Source organism: Cinclus cinclus, chromosome 1, assembly GCF_963662255.1.
Source record: "Cinclus cinclus chromosome 1, bCinCin1.1, whole genome shotgun sequence".
In the NCBI taxonomy this organism is placed as follows: Eukaryota; Metazoa; Chordata; class Aves; order Passeriformes; family Cinclidae; genus Cinclus; species Cinclus cinclus.
In genome coordinates, this window is record NC_085046.1 from 58,111,448 (window position 1) to 58,127,962 (window position 16,515).

A 16,515-nucleotide genomic window follows, 5' to 3' on the forward strand; every position below is an offset into this window, starting at 1 on the left:
TTGAAGGGAGTGGAATATTCAAAAAAATTACTTAGTTTCCACACTGGTTTCTAGTACAGTAAATTGTCTTGATGAAAAACCACAAAAACCAAGGAACTCCTGTACCCTACACCATCAACACCAACACCTACCAAAGAAAAATTCCACAAGTGTCATGATGCAGGTCAAGGGGAAGCAGGCAGTTTTTGTGGAATGATGGCGAACACCTCTTCCCTGTCTCTGGAGAGAAGCTCCCCAGTCAAGAGTCCTCCACTAAGGCACCCACCACTAGTTTTACAGCCAGCAGTGCAAAATGCTCCCTTCAAAGGACCAGAGTGCAAAGCTGTAGGAGCTGGGATGTCTTGCTCATTCCTACCCGATGTTCTTTTACCAACAAGGGTATCCCAAGACCACTGCTTATGTGCTGTATGTCATGCACATCATAATCTTCTCTTCCTGTTGTGCACAGCTATTCTTTTTCAACTCTATCCAGAAGCTTTGTTATAACAAAAAAATCTTTGTCATTTGGCTCAGGGATGGGAGAAAAATCATGCCTTCATTTTTAATATAAATGCAAACATAAGCAAAAGGCACAAAATGCTCTATTACTTCTAGACTAAATAAAGCCAAAACTAAAAGTTTTAAACACTTCACTGTCAGTTATGTTCTAAAGGCCCTGACTTTCTACTCAGAAATTAATTTTGTTTTTTGTGACAGGCTGACTGAGCAGTTTGGAAAATGCTGGGAAAGAATATATAGACTGTCTCCCATACATGACTGTGTCTCTGAGAAATAACTCAGCTTGGAAAGCTGAGGACAAAGTTACAAGAAAGATACAAGAAGATAAGTGGAAACACGCACTATTGTGTTGTTTTGGTTTGTTTGTTTTTGTTTTGTTTGTTTGGGGTTTTTTTGTTTTGGTTTGTTGGGTATTTAATTTTATTTTTTCCTATTATTTCCTTAGAAATAATAACACTGATATAATTTATTTTCATACAAAATCTTACAGAGCTGAAGGCTGAGATATATCTGAAGAAACAAGGAACATTCAAGGATGATTTTATAACCATCATAACTCAGCTGACTCCACAGAGATTGGTGAGATAGCAACATAAACCTACTGCAAGAGAAAGCAGCAAAGCCTATTCGAGTTCAGTCTGAGCACAGGATTTCTGATTCCACGTGCAGGCTCTGATCAGTGCAGATCTGAACCAGAATCTCCTTATATGAAAACAGACTGACTGTCCTTCCTAGGTGCATGAATGACTGGCTTTAGGGTAAGCAAGACAGATCCTAGGACACTTCTTAAATGGGAAATTCCAGAAATCTCCATTCCATGGAAAAATTCCACTATATAAAATGGAAGATATTACTATAGTAAATAGAATGTTATGTGGTGGCACAAAATGGGTGCAATACTTAACATTTCTAATTAGCCTGTTCTAATTCTTAGTATAATTGTCCTTCTAGAGTAAAATAGAAAATAAAAAAATAAATCATAACATGTTTTCAATAAGGCTCAATTCAACCTGCTATTGCATTCACACATATTTCTACCATAATAAATCATCCTGTTTTAATCTTGTCATCTTTACAGCCCCAAAGCAACCCCAGTTCATGCACAGAACACTCACACCTCTTTCACTGACACATCTCACAGCGTTTGCTACAAATTGAATAAAATGTGAAAGCAGGCACAGCCTCTTGCTGTTCTACTTGACCTATTTCCCTCCTGGAGCCCTAGTGCAGAGCCTTAGCTTCCATTACTTGAGAAGACCCAGAGAGCTTTCCCTTTATCATGCATTCACTTTATTAGTAATTCCTCCTTTACTCTTGACTGGGAAGAAATACACAGTACATATTTTCACTCATTAATGCCAAATTTAGAGAAAATCTGGTGGCAGTGTGCCTGAAGAACATCACTGATTGTCGCTGCCATTTAAAAAGGCAAAGGGAGGAAAGAAAGGTAGTGTTTCAGAGACACAGTTGTTTGTGTTTTCCATCTCTTTCATAAATCTGTCCAGGGATTGCAAATGTATCCATTCACAAGGGTTCTTTCACTATTTGACCACATATTTTCATGTCTTGGGATTCCCTCCAAATGATCTCAGTAAAGGAGACCAATTATTTCCCCCACACAGGAATGAAATTACTGTTTGCCTTTACAAGTGCATCAATTAAAGGTTTAATTGAGTTTATTGCACTTGCAGAAAGGAGAGTATCTGCTCAGGTTCTGCTGACTTCAAATGACAGAGAGTATCTCAGTGTGACCATAACTCTCATTTGAAAAAATGATGTTTCTCAAACATCTGGGGCAGCACAAGAATAAGAACAGGACATGGGTGGGAACAATGGGTTGAAGATTTATCCTGGTAGCACTCACTGTCTTTGCCCTATATCAAACAGCAGTGCAGGCTGCTGGGACTGGTGTGTTCAATCTCTGATTCACAGAGAACCAACCTAAATTTTAACAAAATTATATTGTTAATAAAAGTAAAGTGTGCATTTATGCATTAGTTAACATAAAATAATATCAATCTTCAAATGAAAGTATAAATTGTAGGAGAAAGGAAATATTATCTTTTCAAATGTTTACTTTTTATGAAAGGCCTTGTTCATCAAAAATTTCACTTTGCAGAATATGTAGCCCTTTGTATTTAATTGAATTGCTGTCAACACCTCTCACTATTTTTGACTCTAATAGTAGAATGATCTGCATATCATGGAAGTATCAGTTAAATCTTACTCAGGATCTCTTCTTACCATCACTTTGCTTTAAATTTAGAAAAGATCAAAAACAAAAAAGTGAGACAACAATAGTTTCCATTACAAATTTACTAGATACTAAATGTTTCCATGTAAGGGAAGTGAACAAGTAATATAGATGAGCAAAAGTGCTTTAAATAACCTAGATCAACAGACATAGGCAGCTACTTTGTTCATAGACACAGATATAAAATATTGTCATTGTGTCCAGAGGTTTCTAAATCAAGGGAAGGATGTGACTAAGTGGATGACAGGCACAGCAGGCAGTCTACCACTGGCTCACATGCACTTGCCATTTCCAAATACTGTATCAGCTACTGAGTTTCAATTCAATGATTTCAGGTGGAATTTACTGCTTGATCTTAGCAGGCATAGTAGAGTGCTGCACTAGAAGAAGTGAGACTTGTCAGAAAACATGAAATCTCTCCCAGCCCAAAACTCAGACCAAGATTACAAGTTCACAGTAAAATCAAACAGTATTTGAGCACGTTGAAGGTAAGGGTTTTTTGCGCTGCTGTTGCAAGAGTGTCATTTGCTTCAATCATACACTAGAGCTTCAAATAAATGTGAGCTTCAAAACCAACTCCAGACAGAATAACCCAGAACAAATATAGTTATAATATTACATAATTGTTATTCCCCAAAAGTGCTTAAAGCACATGTTAGGGGGAAAAAAGAATCCTAAATATTTAATTAAAAATAAAAACCTGTTCACACTGTAAATTATGCAACTACTTTTAAAAGACAGTATTACTTCCAAATATTTTTAACTTGCTCTGTCTTGTATGCATATGTCCCAAATCTTCCTGTATAAGAACCATCACTGTTAACTTTTTGTCTACTCTTCAGAGCACTGCTATTCTAATTCTGAATAAAGGCCTATGACTGAGCTTGTGATGAAAACTGGGTTCATCGTTTGAGACAGAATGTCAATTTCTTCAATGAATAAATTTCCTTTAACAGATTCCTTGTCATATTTCTTCCTTTCTTGAAGAAATAAATAAAAGGATATGTCCTGGTTTCAGCTGGGTAAGAGTTAATTTTCTTTCCAATGGCCAGTACAGTGTGATGTTTTGAATTCAGTCTGAGACTGGTGTTGATAACACACTGATGGCTCAGCTGTTGCTCTGCAGTGCTTACCCTGAGCCAGGGGCTTTTCAGGTTCCTGTGCTCTGCCAGTGAGGAGCTGCACAAGGACCTGGGAGGGAGCATGGCCAGGACAGCTGACCTGAACTGGCCAAAGGGATATTCCATACCATAGGGCATCATGTCCAGTATAAAAACTGGGGAGAGTTGGCTGGGGGGGGCCAATCACTGCTTGGAGATGAGCTAGGCATCAGTCAGTGGGTGGTGAGCAATGGTACTGTGCATCACTTTTTTCTATTGGATTTTATTGTTCCTTGTCTCTCTTTTCCAGTGCAATTGTCAGTAGTAGTAGTAGCAGCAGCATATTTTATTTTGTGTCCATTAATAAACTGTTCTCATCTCAACCCATGAGCTTTGCCTCTTCTTTCCAATTCTCTTTCCGCTGCGGTGAGGGTAGCGAGGTAGCAGCTACATGGCTCTTACTTGCTGGCTGAGGTTAAACAACAGATATTTTTGCTGCCCAATGTAGTGCCTGGAGGACTGAGATTAAAAAGATCTGATCTGAGCTTGTTAAAACAAATTACTTTAAGGACCCATTTAATTGGTTTAATCGTCAGGTCACCATGTTGTTTCATTTCTTCCCTGCATGTGTGCTCACAGGCGCATTACAGAACACTTGTTCTTGATGCACATGTTCCCTGTAGTGATGCTGATCGTCGGTGGGGTCTGGACTAAAGTTATAACTCTGTTGTTCTTTGCAGGAGTGGTTTATGACGTGATAGAAACGCTGTTCATGAACCGAAGCCCGTCTGTGCCTCACCTCTGAACCTCGGGAGCCATCTGGTGGGAACTGTAAACAATCGTACCTTTCAGCTGCCGCTCCCACCCTCAAAAGGACCTTTTATTTCCTGAACATTTCTTTAATTTGTCCGTTCTGCTGAGTATGAACGTGACAGCTTGCGAGATGAGCTCAGAAAGCCCAAGTGGGAGATTGTTCTTCAGGTAAACACTCCCAAGTATTACTTGCATTAAATCCATATGTGTAAGAGATGGGCAGGGATGTTGTCTGCAATAGTAACACATGGATTTACTTTTCTCAAATATCTTTTTCTGGAACCTAAAAAATGTTAATTAATTGATAGTGATCTTCCATTAAACTCCAAAGATGCGGCTCTTCCTTAAGAAACTAGGGAATAATGTGGTGTTCAAACAGTAAGTCAGAAGACTTAAGAGGGAAAGCATTAATATTATCTAGACATCATATTAATGAATTTCCTTAATCAAATAAATCCTCTGAAGATAATTTTCTTCACGAGATAAGAGAAAGTAATTGTCTGCGGGGAGAGGATGTGGGTCACAGGAGAAAAGATGCCGTGCTCTGCCAGGGAGAGACACCCCGTGGTAACAGCCTGAAGTGCCATTCCTGCAGTCGCCTGCAAAAAACCAGCAGAATTAATCATATACAGTGATTAAACAATTAAGCCACCTCTTTAATAATACAGGTAACAACAGGACAGATCTGACGTTAAAGTGGCAATTCAGGTTTCCAAAATGCCACTCACAAATTTAAGCTCATCTCTAAGCTCACAAATCAAAGTGTTGATCTTTTTTGTGCCTTCCTCTCCCCTTGCCTGAGGTGTGACTGTCCATGCAGCTAGAGCTCTCATTCTGTCACATCCTCTATTAACTCAATTCACAATAAACACTTTTGCCATCAGTGCCAGGCACCCCCCCTCCCCCAATCTGATTACATTGAGAAAATCCTGTTGCCTCCTGTTTTTTTCAAATTTCTTGTCTTCACTCAAAAGATCCTTCTGCTGACACCTTTGTACACTTACATATCTACGCTAGATGTCCTAATTCCCAGACAAAGGATATGGAGGAAGATCAAGGCTTTCCTGACTGTAAGAGCCAACAGAACTTACAGCCACAGAGGTCACTGCAGCTTTGGTCAGGTGTGGTACGATGATGTACCCCAGCTGCCTGTTGAGGTCTCCTCAGCTCCTCTGCTCTACTCTGCTGCTCCCACCCAGGGGAGGCCATGCAGCAGACATGCCTCAGAGGCAGTGTGCTAACTGTCCCCTCTCTGCAATTAAGAAACCAGCTGGACCCCAGCCAAATAGCTCAAAAGAAATTCTGCCCTCAGCAGAGCAGAGGTGTTGCTCCATGCTTCCCTGCAGGTGCCCCAGAAATAGGAGAATCCATTAAGGCTGCTGCAAGGTAGGTGATTTTTCTAATGCAGTCAAAGGACAGCAAAGAAAATGGGGCATTTTATTATTCAGAGGGTTTCCTGATGCTTCCCATGTGTGTTGGAAATAAACACTGATTGAGGAACTTTTCATTGGATGTGCATGGTGCCTGTACCTCTGGAAAGCAAAAGATAAGACTAGTTTACATTTTTCTTTCAAATCTACCAGGCTAGCTAAACATGCAGCCACTCCCTTGCCTGGTTTTATCAAAATAGGCTTAGCATAAATAGTTTTATCTAATTGAGACAGGAGAAGGAGAGGTTAACCTGGACTAAACCTGGACTGTGTTCACAGAAACAGGCTCAAGGACAAGTGCCTTTATATTGGGAGCTCCACTGGACTGAATCTCAGGCTCAACTGAAACCAATTTGATGGCAACTAAAATACATAGAGAAAAAAACCTCAACACCTAAAGAGTCTGGAGAGACTAATTCTCAAAGTATTACAAAGGTAAGTGAAAGGTAACTGAAATACATATATTTAAATTTTTCTATTAAATTAGTATCTCTGAACATAAATAGCATCAAGGTAAGCTGTAGTGTAATAAAATCAGATCAAAGCATATTTGAGACCCGAGATATGAGCATACCAAAGAGGTTGAGCAGCCTCCTCTTATATTATGTTCTACATGGTAGTACTTCCAGGTAAGACCATGAACACCACTGACTTAAAATCATCCAACTCATTTAATTTGGTGGCTTGGAATAAATGTCCATCATCTTCCTGAACTACAATGCTAAAACCTCATGCATTATTCCACCCACATTTCTCACCTTTACAGGCAACAGTTACACACTGAATATGTAAGGAAACACTTACAAGTTAATTTCTGTTTCCCCCCCTTCTTGAGGAGCTAGGTTTTGAGCTTGTTCTCTTCTGATATCCGGGAATCAGGCATTACGAACCTAATCTGGAATTAACCTAAAGAACAGCATAATAAAAGAGGAAGTGGCCAAGACTCACTGCATATTTCTTTAAAAACTCAGTAGAATGCACTGGACTCAAATATTTAAACAACTTCATGCAGCAGTCACGCTGTGATGAGGTCATGTCAATGTCCTTCAATGTACATGTTGCACTGGTGAATGGCTGCCCCTATATACACCATACCAAAATATCAAACTTCTGCAGAAAACAGCTGCAAAAACACTTTGAAAGACACAAAGTATTCCAAGTGGAAACAGGAATTTATGTTGGTTTATGAAAGAGAATGAGAACTTAAAATAATGAGTGAGGATCCATACCGACCACACGCAAAAGAAGTGTGTGGTGCCATGGGGTGTTTTTCAAAGTAGGTCATGTATCAATGACAAGCACACTTTTTGCCTACCACAATGTGCTCTGTCACTATGTACCTTGGCCAGTGATGCATGAAAAGCAGTCTAGTGCTTGCCCTGCACTTGTATTGGACGCAGGGTGAGCTGGGAAGGAGCAGCAGTGAACAGTGCAGCCAGTTCCAAGCACAGGCTCTTTTGCACAAGGAAGAACCTCTGGGGAAATGGAGTCAAGGGAATGGCAGAGCTTGCTTCTATTCCAAGCTTGCAATGGGCAAGAAAGCCAAAATATCAAACCATTGAAGAAAATATAAAGTACACACACATAAAAAAACAAAGAAATACAACTTTTATTAAGTATAAATGAAGCTTATAGTTCTGCTTCATTAGGAGCAGGTTAGCTGGTGCTCAAAATAAAAATAATGAGAAGCATAGGAAAGGTCATCTTTCAGTCTGTAAAAATTTCTACAGCAAACAAATAAAACTCTAACAAGTAAAACCAATGTTGTATGGTGGATCTCAGGGTAAGAGAAACCTTCAGCCCAGTGAAGAAGAGCATGGAAAAGGAAGCAGCACAGTGCATAATTTCCCACAGTTCACAGCAGAGGCATTAGAAGCAAAAAAGCACTTCTGACTGAAAGACTGAGAAGGAAGAAAAGAATTACCACCGTCTTCAATATGAATTCTCGGAACAGATATGTGCCTTTAGATGTTTGAATATTTTCAGTTCTGGAATTTAAAATACTCTAAAGTTGAGAATAAGGTGGAGATTTGATCATCTTCCACAAAGAGAAATAATTTATCTTTTTTTCTGGGTAGACAAGTGGTGTTCCCCTTAAAATCCTGGGATCCTATGTTGCATAAAGTCTGCACATTCCACTTGAGATTAAAACTATCTTTAGGATTATTTTGTAAAAATTTATTGGGTAAAATTAAGCAACATCAATGCAGCTGTACCTTAGACAGAAAACTATCTTTAACCTTAGTACCTAGAAGAATGATAGAGAAGGTAATGCTCGGTGCTGTTGAAAGACTTTTAAAAATAATGTTATCAGTCACAGTCAACGTGTTTTCAAAAGTAGAGCTTGTTTGTTAGGTATAAGACTATTTAAAAAAACCTTACAAAATAATGCTTCCAGTTGCTGCTTTTAGGATTAATCAGAGGCAGCTTTGAATCTCTGGCCACACGTTCATTGAGACAGGTGTTTAATATCCATATAAATTATTAGCCTGCACACAATAATTTTCACACAGGGTACTTTTACTTTAAGGCAGTACGGAGAGAAGCATGAGATACAATTCTCCTTTCCTTGTTTCTTTGCAAGGTAGTTCACAGCGTCCTGCTCTATATGCATATCTTAAGGAAAGAGGAGCTTTGTAAGCAAAGTTCATATTTGTTCAGAAGAACTGACCTGTAGACCATAACTTTTGAGTTTAAGAATATTAATTTAGAAGGTGTAGGTTTATATTGAGAAGCTTGTTTCAGTTTCATGTAAAACAACTTTCTTGCAACAGTAGTGTTTATTTGCCTTTTTTCTACTGATAGGCTTTTATGTTTTTGAGACAGCTGTGTCCAAGTACATAGCTGCCATGCTGCTTTTTCCACAGTAAAAATCTTACCATCTTTTTTCCTGTTGCTTTTTTCAACTCTGTGTGTGGCTGAAACATAATAAGAGACTTAAATTATGGAGAGATCAGATGTAGCAAAGGTCATTTATAAAGACTTCTTACCTGTTCTTCAGTTTCATGAAGTTTGTCAAAGGAGAGTATTTATTTCCTATTTACTAGGTATTTCACTGAACTCAGTACAGTTACTGAATAGGGGAGTTTAGCAATTTCAACAGCAGAAAGCTCTTCTGGCAATTCTTACCCTGCAAGAGAGAAAGCTTTGCAAGCGACTGCTGCTGAACAAAATGTATCCCAGTAAATGAAATTAAAATATGCTAATGAATAAAAATATACAATATGGTGAATAAAACGTGGTACTGAATAAAGCATGGTGAATATAATACAAGTTTAAGAGTCTCTTTCTTTATATTTGAACTAAAAAATCAGTCCTGTGATACTCATTATTGCATTTTGTGTTTAGAACATTTGCTTGAATATGGTGACAAAGGTTTTGGTTTTATCCTGGTTTTATTTTTCAGGGGTTTTTATCTACATGCATCTCTTCTGTGTCTTTCACAAATAAACCTCAAGGGACTTTGAGTATTTTTCTTCGGACACTTAAAAGAACATCATGAGCAGATGTGGTAGGAGGGAATTGAATAGCTCTGTTCCCAACACATCAGACAACTTCACTACATTGACAGCTGTGTGGTTTCAGTGTTGTGGTAACTCCTGTCCTGTCTCTGTCTGAGCAGCCTTAACTGGAGCTTAGAAGACTGTCTCCACCTCAAGGTGATGTGTAGTTAAGGTTTTAGACAGCTTTCTGGAAAGACAGTACAAATGGACTTGGATCTACTCGGGTCTGAACCCAGTGAAGTTGACAATAGTCCCATAAGGTGGAAAAGGGAACACCAAACAGGACTCAATCAGTATCTGTCTGTAATTGCAAAGTACAAGGTGACTTATATGTCATCATAGCATTAATCCTTCTCTAATAGCTGCATTCTAAGGCCTACACACATGGAAGAAGGAAGAAAGAGCAGGTCCAAACCATAATCACACTGCTGGGGCAGAAGATATGCAGGAACGCTTCTGAGAGAAGGCAGAAATCCTTGTTGCAGTAAGTCAGGTAAGCACCAAAATACTAAAGCTTGACCTGTATTTAAAACCAACCATAACAACCATAATTAAGAAAGAAATTTAAGAGAAGAAGGTGGGATATCTGAGAGCTAAAGCTATAAAATAGTCATAGTGGTGACCCTCACTTTGCATGAAAACAAAAGCTACATACTTCTGCTGGCCCAGGAGCCAGCATATAGACATGAGACTGAAAATGGAAGAAAGGCAGGAGTTTGTGGGGTTCAGAAAAAGGAGGAAATAAAGTAAAGGGGTGAACTATGACAAGAAGAAACCAGAAGGACAGCTACATAGACAGCAGACTTTTTAAGGCAGCTAATTATTTTGAAGTAAGAGCTGTCTATTTTGTGTGTACTGAAAAAGGCAAGGACCAACTGCTGTAGCACAGCATGTTCCAAAATGGCCAGCCTTCACCTCCAGGTACAACCTGTCAGATTGGAGGGGGGAAGAACCACTACACTTTTAGTTATAGTACAGTGTCCTGTCCCAGCAAAAGTGCCACTACTCATCCCAAAGAGGTAGACATTTGGCATAGCAAAATTCAAGTAACTTACATCTGACTGAGAAGTCATAGGTCAAGTCTGAGATTGAAAGAATGGCAAGGTCAGAGAGAAGAAAGTTAGAGTAGAGGCAAGGATAAAGGAGCATGTGGAATTCTGTCCAAATATAAGCAAGGCCATATGGAACCCAATTCTGTCATTTACTATTCACAACTCCTTACCTTAGCAACTTATTTTTTATTATTATTATTTAAGCTCTGTAAACATAAACAGGTCATGACCATTCACATTCATTTTTACCATCATATGTTTAATCAATAAAACATGTTAGAATGTAAGCTGACATTAATAAAAATACTTAAACACATTCTGTGGAACATGTAAGCTCTGCTTAGTACTCGGTCCATTAATTTTTGTTTCATTTTGGGGTTATTTTTAATAAATTAGGTTAAGAGTTGCTTGCATATTCTTACTGTAGATAAACAGAAAGCTTGACAAATCAGCACTACCTAAATTAAGGAAGTTCTTTCCTTACCCTCAGGTGATGTGGCCCAGCATTATTTCAAATAAACTGTCCTGGTTATCTTAATGATGATCCTCAATATTACAATGACACCTTCAGCTCCTGCTACAAACATTCACTTTCAGTCCTGTTTGATCAAGTTTTCACAAACTGTTAAAAGTATATTTAATGGCAGAATATGGTGCATTAACCTCGGCTATTTTTTTTTTTATTACCTAGAAGCTAACCAAATCTCTAGTTTTACAGGTGAGAAGCTGAGTAGCACTTGTTTACCACTCAGGGCCCATTTACAGTACTCTCCCCAGATGTGTGTCTTGTGGCCCTCATTGTCCTGACGTTCAGTTGGCCCCTTTACCTATGCTCCAAGGCTGCGTATGTGGAGTCTGGGGTCACTCTAATACTTTCCTTGCACTAAAGCTTGACAAATAAATGTGATTTTTCCTGATACTGGTTGCAAGGCTGTAGAGAACACAGTCCAGATGGAAGGCTGGCATTGTTTTACACAGATGAACCTCCAGTTACTCAGAAACCAGCCTTGTCCCTTTTCCACATTATTTAAATTGGCATTAGATTAATTTTTTTTTGCATGTCTTTTCAACAGTAGTCTTTTTGTCAGTTTTACCATAGTCCTAGACTTTCTTTAAGACAGCTAAAATGAGCAGGGTACATTCTACCAGCCAAGAAGCTGATTCCAGGAAGGGAGAATCTTGAGGTACTGACCAGCTGAGAGGCATGGCTGTGCAGCACTGTCCTGGTCCACCTTTCTAAAATACACGTTGCAAGAACATCAGCAGAGTCCCCACAGACTGCTTAATACTGCTGGGTAAGTGGGATGAGATCCCCTGCTGTCAGCCAACCATTTGGTTTGCTGCCTTCTCAGTATGGAATTTTACTCTTCACCAAGGTCAATGTGTAAGACAAATTGTGTTTTTTGCACTTGCCTCAGCAGAAGAAAGAGGCACAGGGATACGGAGGCTCATCCTCCATTATTGGGAATATACTGCATAAACACAGGTTGGTGAATTCAGGTCATGAGCAGGAAGAAAAAGAAAACCTGTTAAGGGAGCTACATGTGAGGATTATGTGCAGAATCTTTTGAACATCCTGCTGGACTTGGGAAAGGACTTCCCTGTTTTTTCTTCAGGGCTACCAGACCAGCTGACAAATCTAAGGGAATCTGTATAAGAAATCAGCCAAGCTTAAACACCTATATTATTTACTGAGAAAAAGCGCATTTGTATAAAATAATGTGCTCTTAAGAGTCCTCTCCTCTTTTGTGAGCAAGCAATGTTTGTGTAAGGTGTATGCAATAGATATAGCATAAGTTACAATACCTCAGGTGATTAGAGGCTATTCAAACAATAGTAAATTCAGCCAAAAAACTAAAGAAAATTCAGAACTGATGATTGAAAGTGCAGTTCTACAAAAGTCTAAATTAAGTTCTGATTCAGCAGATCATCTCATCACTACTTTACAATTTTACAACTTTAACTCATTTTGTTAAATGAAGTAGTGAACTTCTCTAAAGTCTCTTTGAAGGACTTGATCAAGTAAGCTCCCAGTTCATTGTTTGTCTCCTGAACAGCTGCATCATAACTCCCAAAGAGTGGTGTTGAAGCCTTCACATCCTCTCTATTTGCTTGGAGTAAAATGAGGTTAAGCTCCTCTGCTACCCTTTCATATTTTTGGTGATCAAATCTGCAAAGACTGGCATCATCAATGGGGTATGTTATGCCAATAGGATAGCAATCCCTTGGAATTGGGAACTCCACATTTTTCAGCATTGGCAATTCACAGAGAAATGTGAAAAGGTGTTTAAGTGCTTGGGATGACAGTGGGTTTCCAATAAACTTAAACTCCTGTAGTTTCTGACAAGGGCTTAAACCTAAAATCAACATGTTGACATGAGTGTCCTGGATATTGCAGTCCTCCAAGGTAAGACTCCTGAGCACTGAAGAGCAATGGCTGAGGAGCTTAAAGAACGTTGATGGGTAAAGCTCAGGTATATCATGACCACTCAAGTCCAGGGCTTCCAAGTGATTGGCATGGAAGCTATTGGCTAAAAATGCCATATCAGCATGGTTCAAGGAGCAGTTAGAAACATCCAGCATCTTCAGGGGAGTTTTTAGTGGGCTGTAGAATTAAAGAGAAAAAAAGTTTTATGGTACAAAACACTGAAAAGCTACACTTACAAAATTTCATGCATCTAGCCACATTATGAATGCAGACAACTACCTCTTTTTTTTTTTTTCACACTTCTCTTGAAAACAGAAGCATGTGCCAACAATAGCAAGTATATCTTCCCCCTGAAATTCGTTCCATTAATTATCTCCTTCTTGGCATGACTCCACCATGCTATTTTAATGGGGATTAATTTATTAACATTCTGTGTATCTACTTTTTAAGCAGTTATATGTCATCACATGTCTGTGACTTGCTAAATTAACAGCACATCACTACTACCATAAGAGTATTGGTAGCTGCTTCTTGTAGAAAGCTGCCGTTATTCCAGATATTTAGATAATTTCCATTAAGGAAGGATTAATTCCAATATGAAAGCCAATCAGTATTCTGATGGGATATCTTTTGTTTCTAGCTGGTTTTTTTCTGCTACATTTTTAAATGCCCAAGAGGTTTATACACTGTAGTGTTCTGGAGTTGCAAAGAGACCTTCTGATAAAGAAGGTTGGAAGAAGTGTAACTGAGATTATACTCAGATATTCACGTTAAATATAAAATAGTCCTGACAAATGAAATCAAGAGATTGCTTTCATCCTTACTACATCTTAGTGAGACTTCTGCCACAGGGCTCAGCTTCATCAAGCTTAGAAACTTGCAATTCATTTCAATTGCATCAATAAATATATGTAGTATGCTACTCACAAATTTTAAATAAAATGGCTTCTTGTATGAGAAGAATTTTAGACCAAGGTGACTTGTCTAGATGAAACTTTTATCTGCCTATTTTTTTTTTTTAGATGCTCTGAAAACCTTACAACTAACTTATTTCCTGTTCCAGTATGTATACTGCTCACTGGTAGTTTGCTAGCTTTTTGCAAATTGCCAATTTTCCACAGGAATTCATAATGAATATTCACATATCAGCTTAATTTGCAGTACAGAAAATGATCAGATCTCTCCTGACATTAAAAGACACAACCAACAACTGAAATCAAAGTCTCAAATGAAAATCTACTATTCTCTTGCCCTCCTTAAAATACATTATCTATGAAAAAATATGTTTACTGACTGTTGTTTAGAGGACAAAAATTCACTAGATACTCCAAAAAATACCTGGAATACAATTCAGGACTTGGACCAAAGGCCAGTGCAAGCTGATTAATACATTAAGTTCAAATAAAAAAATGTCTGGGTACACCAATCTCTTATGATAGCTAAAAGTATATTCTCACCAGATGGACTCTGAAGACTAATGAAAACAGTCAGTTTTTCTAAGTGTACTAGGTATACACTGGCTGCCAATTGTCCCCAACAAATAATCTTTCCCAGCTTCCTGCTGCCCCTTCCCATGCACACCCCAAAATACACTCACTTCCCTTACTCTCAGAGATTCCCAGCTTGCTGGAGGCATGAAGTGCTCTTTCCTACAGTGTGACTGAAAGCAAGATGACCACATTACCTGATAAGTTTCTGTATTCTTCCAGTGAGTATAGAAAATGACATACTCAGCTCAGTAAGCTGCGTCATTTCACCCATCTTTTCTCCAATGTTAGTAAGCATCTGTTCATCTGCGGCGGTGAATCTCCTCACGTTAAATGTTCGTGCTGGCAAGGTCAAGGACATCAATAGAGGGAAGTGGATACTGTTGAAGAGCATTTCCAAGTGTTCCATTTCCAAGTGAACATTATGAACTATTTCCAGTTTGCGCAACAAGGAGGGATCAGTGAGCTTTATGATATAGAAGAATTTTTGCAAGGTCAGGTTGTCAGATCTGAATGCCACACAGCAGATTTTCAGTGGACAACTGCATTTCTTCAACAGGGCTTGCACGACCAGTTCATAGTTCCTCTCTGTAACAAACAAGTCAATTAGCACATTGATACTGATTTCAAAGGTACCTGGATTGCACTGTGCTTGTTGCAGGTAAACCAGCAGTTCTGAACAAAGCTTAGAGAGCAGCTGTGTCCTGCTCCACCTGCCCATTGTCTTCTTGCACTTACAAAACTGAACTTCAACATCTTTTATACCCGTCAGGTCGACCACTTTCAACCTTTTCATGTAGGGAGAAGACTGATTCAGCACATAGTCTCTCAGCCCTGTCAGACAGCTTTCCAAACACACTGAGCATGTTCTATGGCTCAGGTCTTCCTGGTAGTCCAGAGTAGCTCCCAGAAGTTTTCCCATGTTAAAATCAAAAAGTGGCCAGTTCTCTACCAAGTCATGAATCACTTCCCCTTGCTCCAGTAAATAGCTGGCTTTAAAAAGAAGCGGAAAAAGATCATGGGCAACAGCACCGAGACTCTTCCTGGCAAATTCTGCATTTGACACAAACGCTTCGGCGCTAATGAATCGCAGAGACTTCATTGTTGTTCTGGACTCCTTACTGTCATGGAGAGTGACTTCTATATTTAACTAAACTGGTTGCTTACAACCTTCTATTTTTGTCTGCAGCTGCTGTTTGCTGCTAGCGGAAGCCTGGGAAGCCAGAGCGAACAGTCACATGCTGCTTTCTATTTTAGAACTATACTGTGAGTCTGCAGTAATCATCTGTGAGATCTTTAGTCAGAGAGCTTTTAAGCCCTCATATTTATGTCAAAGATAAATCAAGTAAGTAAATACAGGCTGCTACCCAGAAGGAACAGTAAGATCAGTGCAGCATACACACATGAGAATATTGCTGTATCTTTTTTATGTCGTACAAAAAAAGCACTCAGAGTTCCACTTAAACACATAACAGGATCTGTATTCCACTTTTTTCCATGAAAGATGCTATGCTGGGGATTCACATGCTTATTTCAATGGAGATGATTTCCCAGAGTTAGCATAGAGCTCCTCCTAAAAACTCCAGACATAAAGAAAGACTGAGACAATACAGTCATGGAACTACAGGAATGTCCGTACAGCTATTCCTTCCTATCAGCAAGGAATAGCTGATACAATTGCTGCAGTGGAAAAGACAAAAGACTGGAAGAGCTGAGAGGCCTGGTGATCAGGACGCTTGTTTGCAGTAGGAGACTGAAGGCTGATTACAAGACAAGCTGAATAAAACTAACCACTGTTAACTCTCTAATAACTTCCAAGGCAAGCATCTTACTGCTATTGCTTTGAGCAACAGCTGGTCTTTTCCTTCCTGTTATTTGAGAAATTATGGTTCCATTGTGATAGTGAGTGGGAAAACATTCAAAATATATCTAGGCTAGGAGAAAAGCCTC

At 39.0% G+C, this 16,515-nt stretch overlaps 1 protein-coding gene across 1 annotated transcript; it reads right to left on the reverse strand.

Annotated features, from left to right (window-relative positions):
* Positions 1 to 12,609: 12,609 nt before the first annotated feature.
* On the reverse strand, positions 12,610 to 15,667 carry LRRC14B (leucine rich repeat containing 14B). Its single transcript, XM_062498349.1, has 2 exons — positions 14,763 to 15,667; positions 12,610 to 13,255 (listed from the first exon to the last, which is right to left on the reverse strand). Exons 1-2 carry the CDS (start codon positions 15,665 to 15,667, stop codon positions 12,610 to 12,612), a joined length of 1,551 nt encoding a protein of 516 aa, XP_062354333.1.
* Between the last annotated feature and the right edge of the window lie 848 nt (positions 15,668 to 16,515).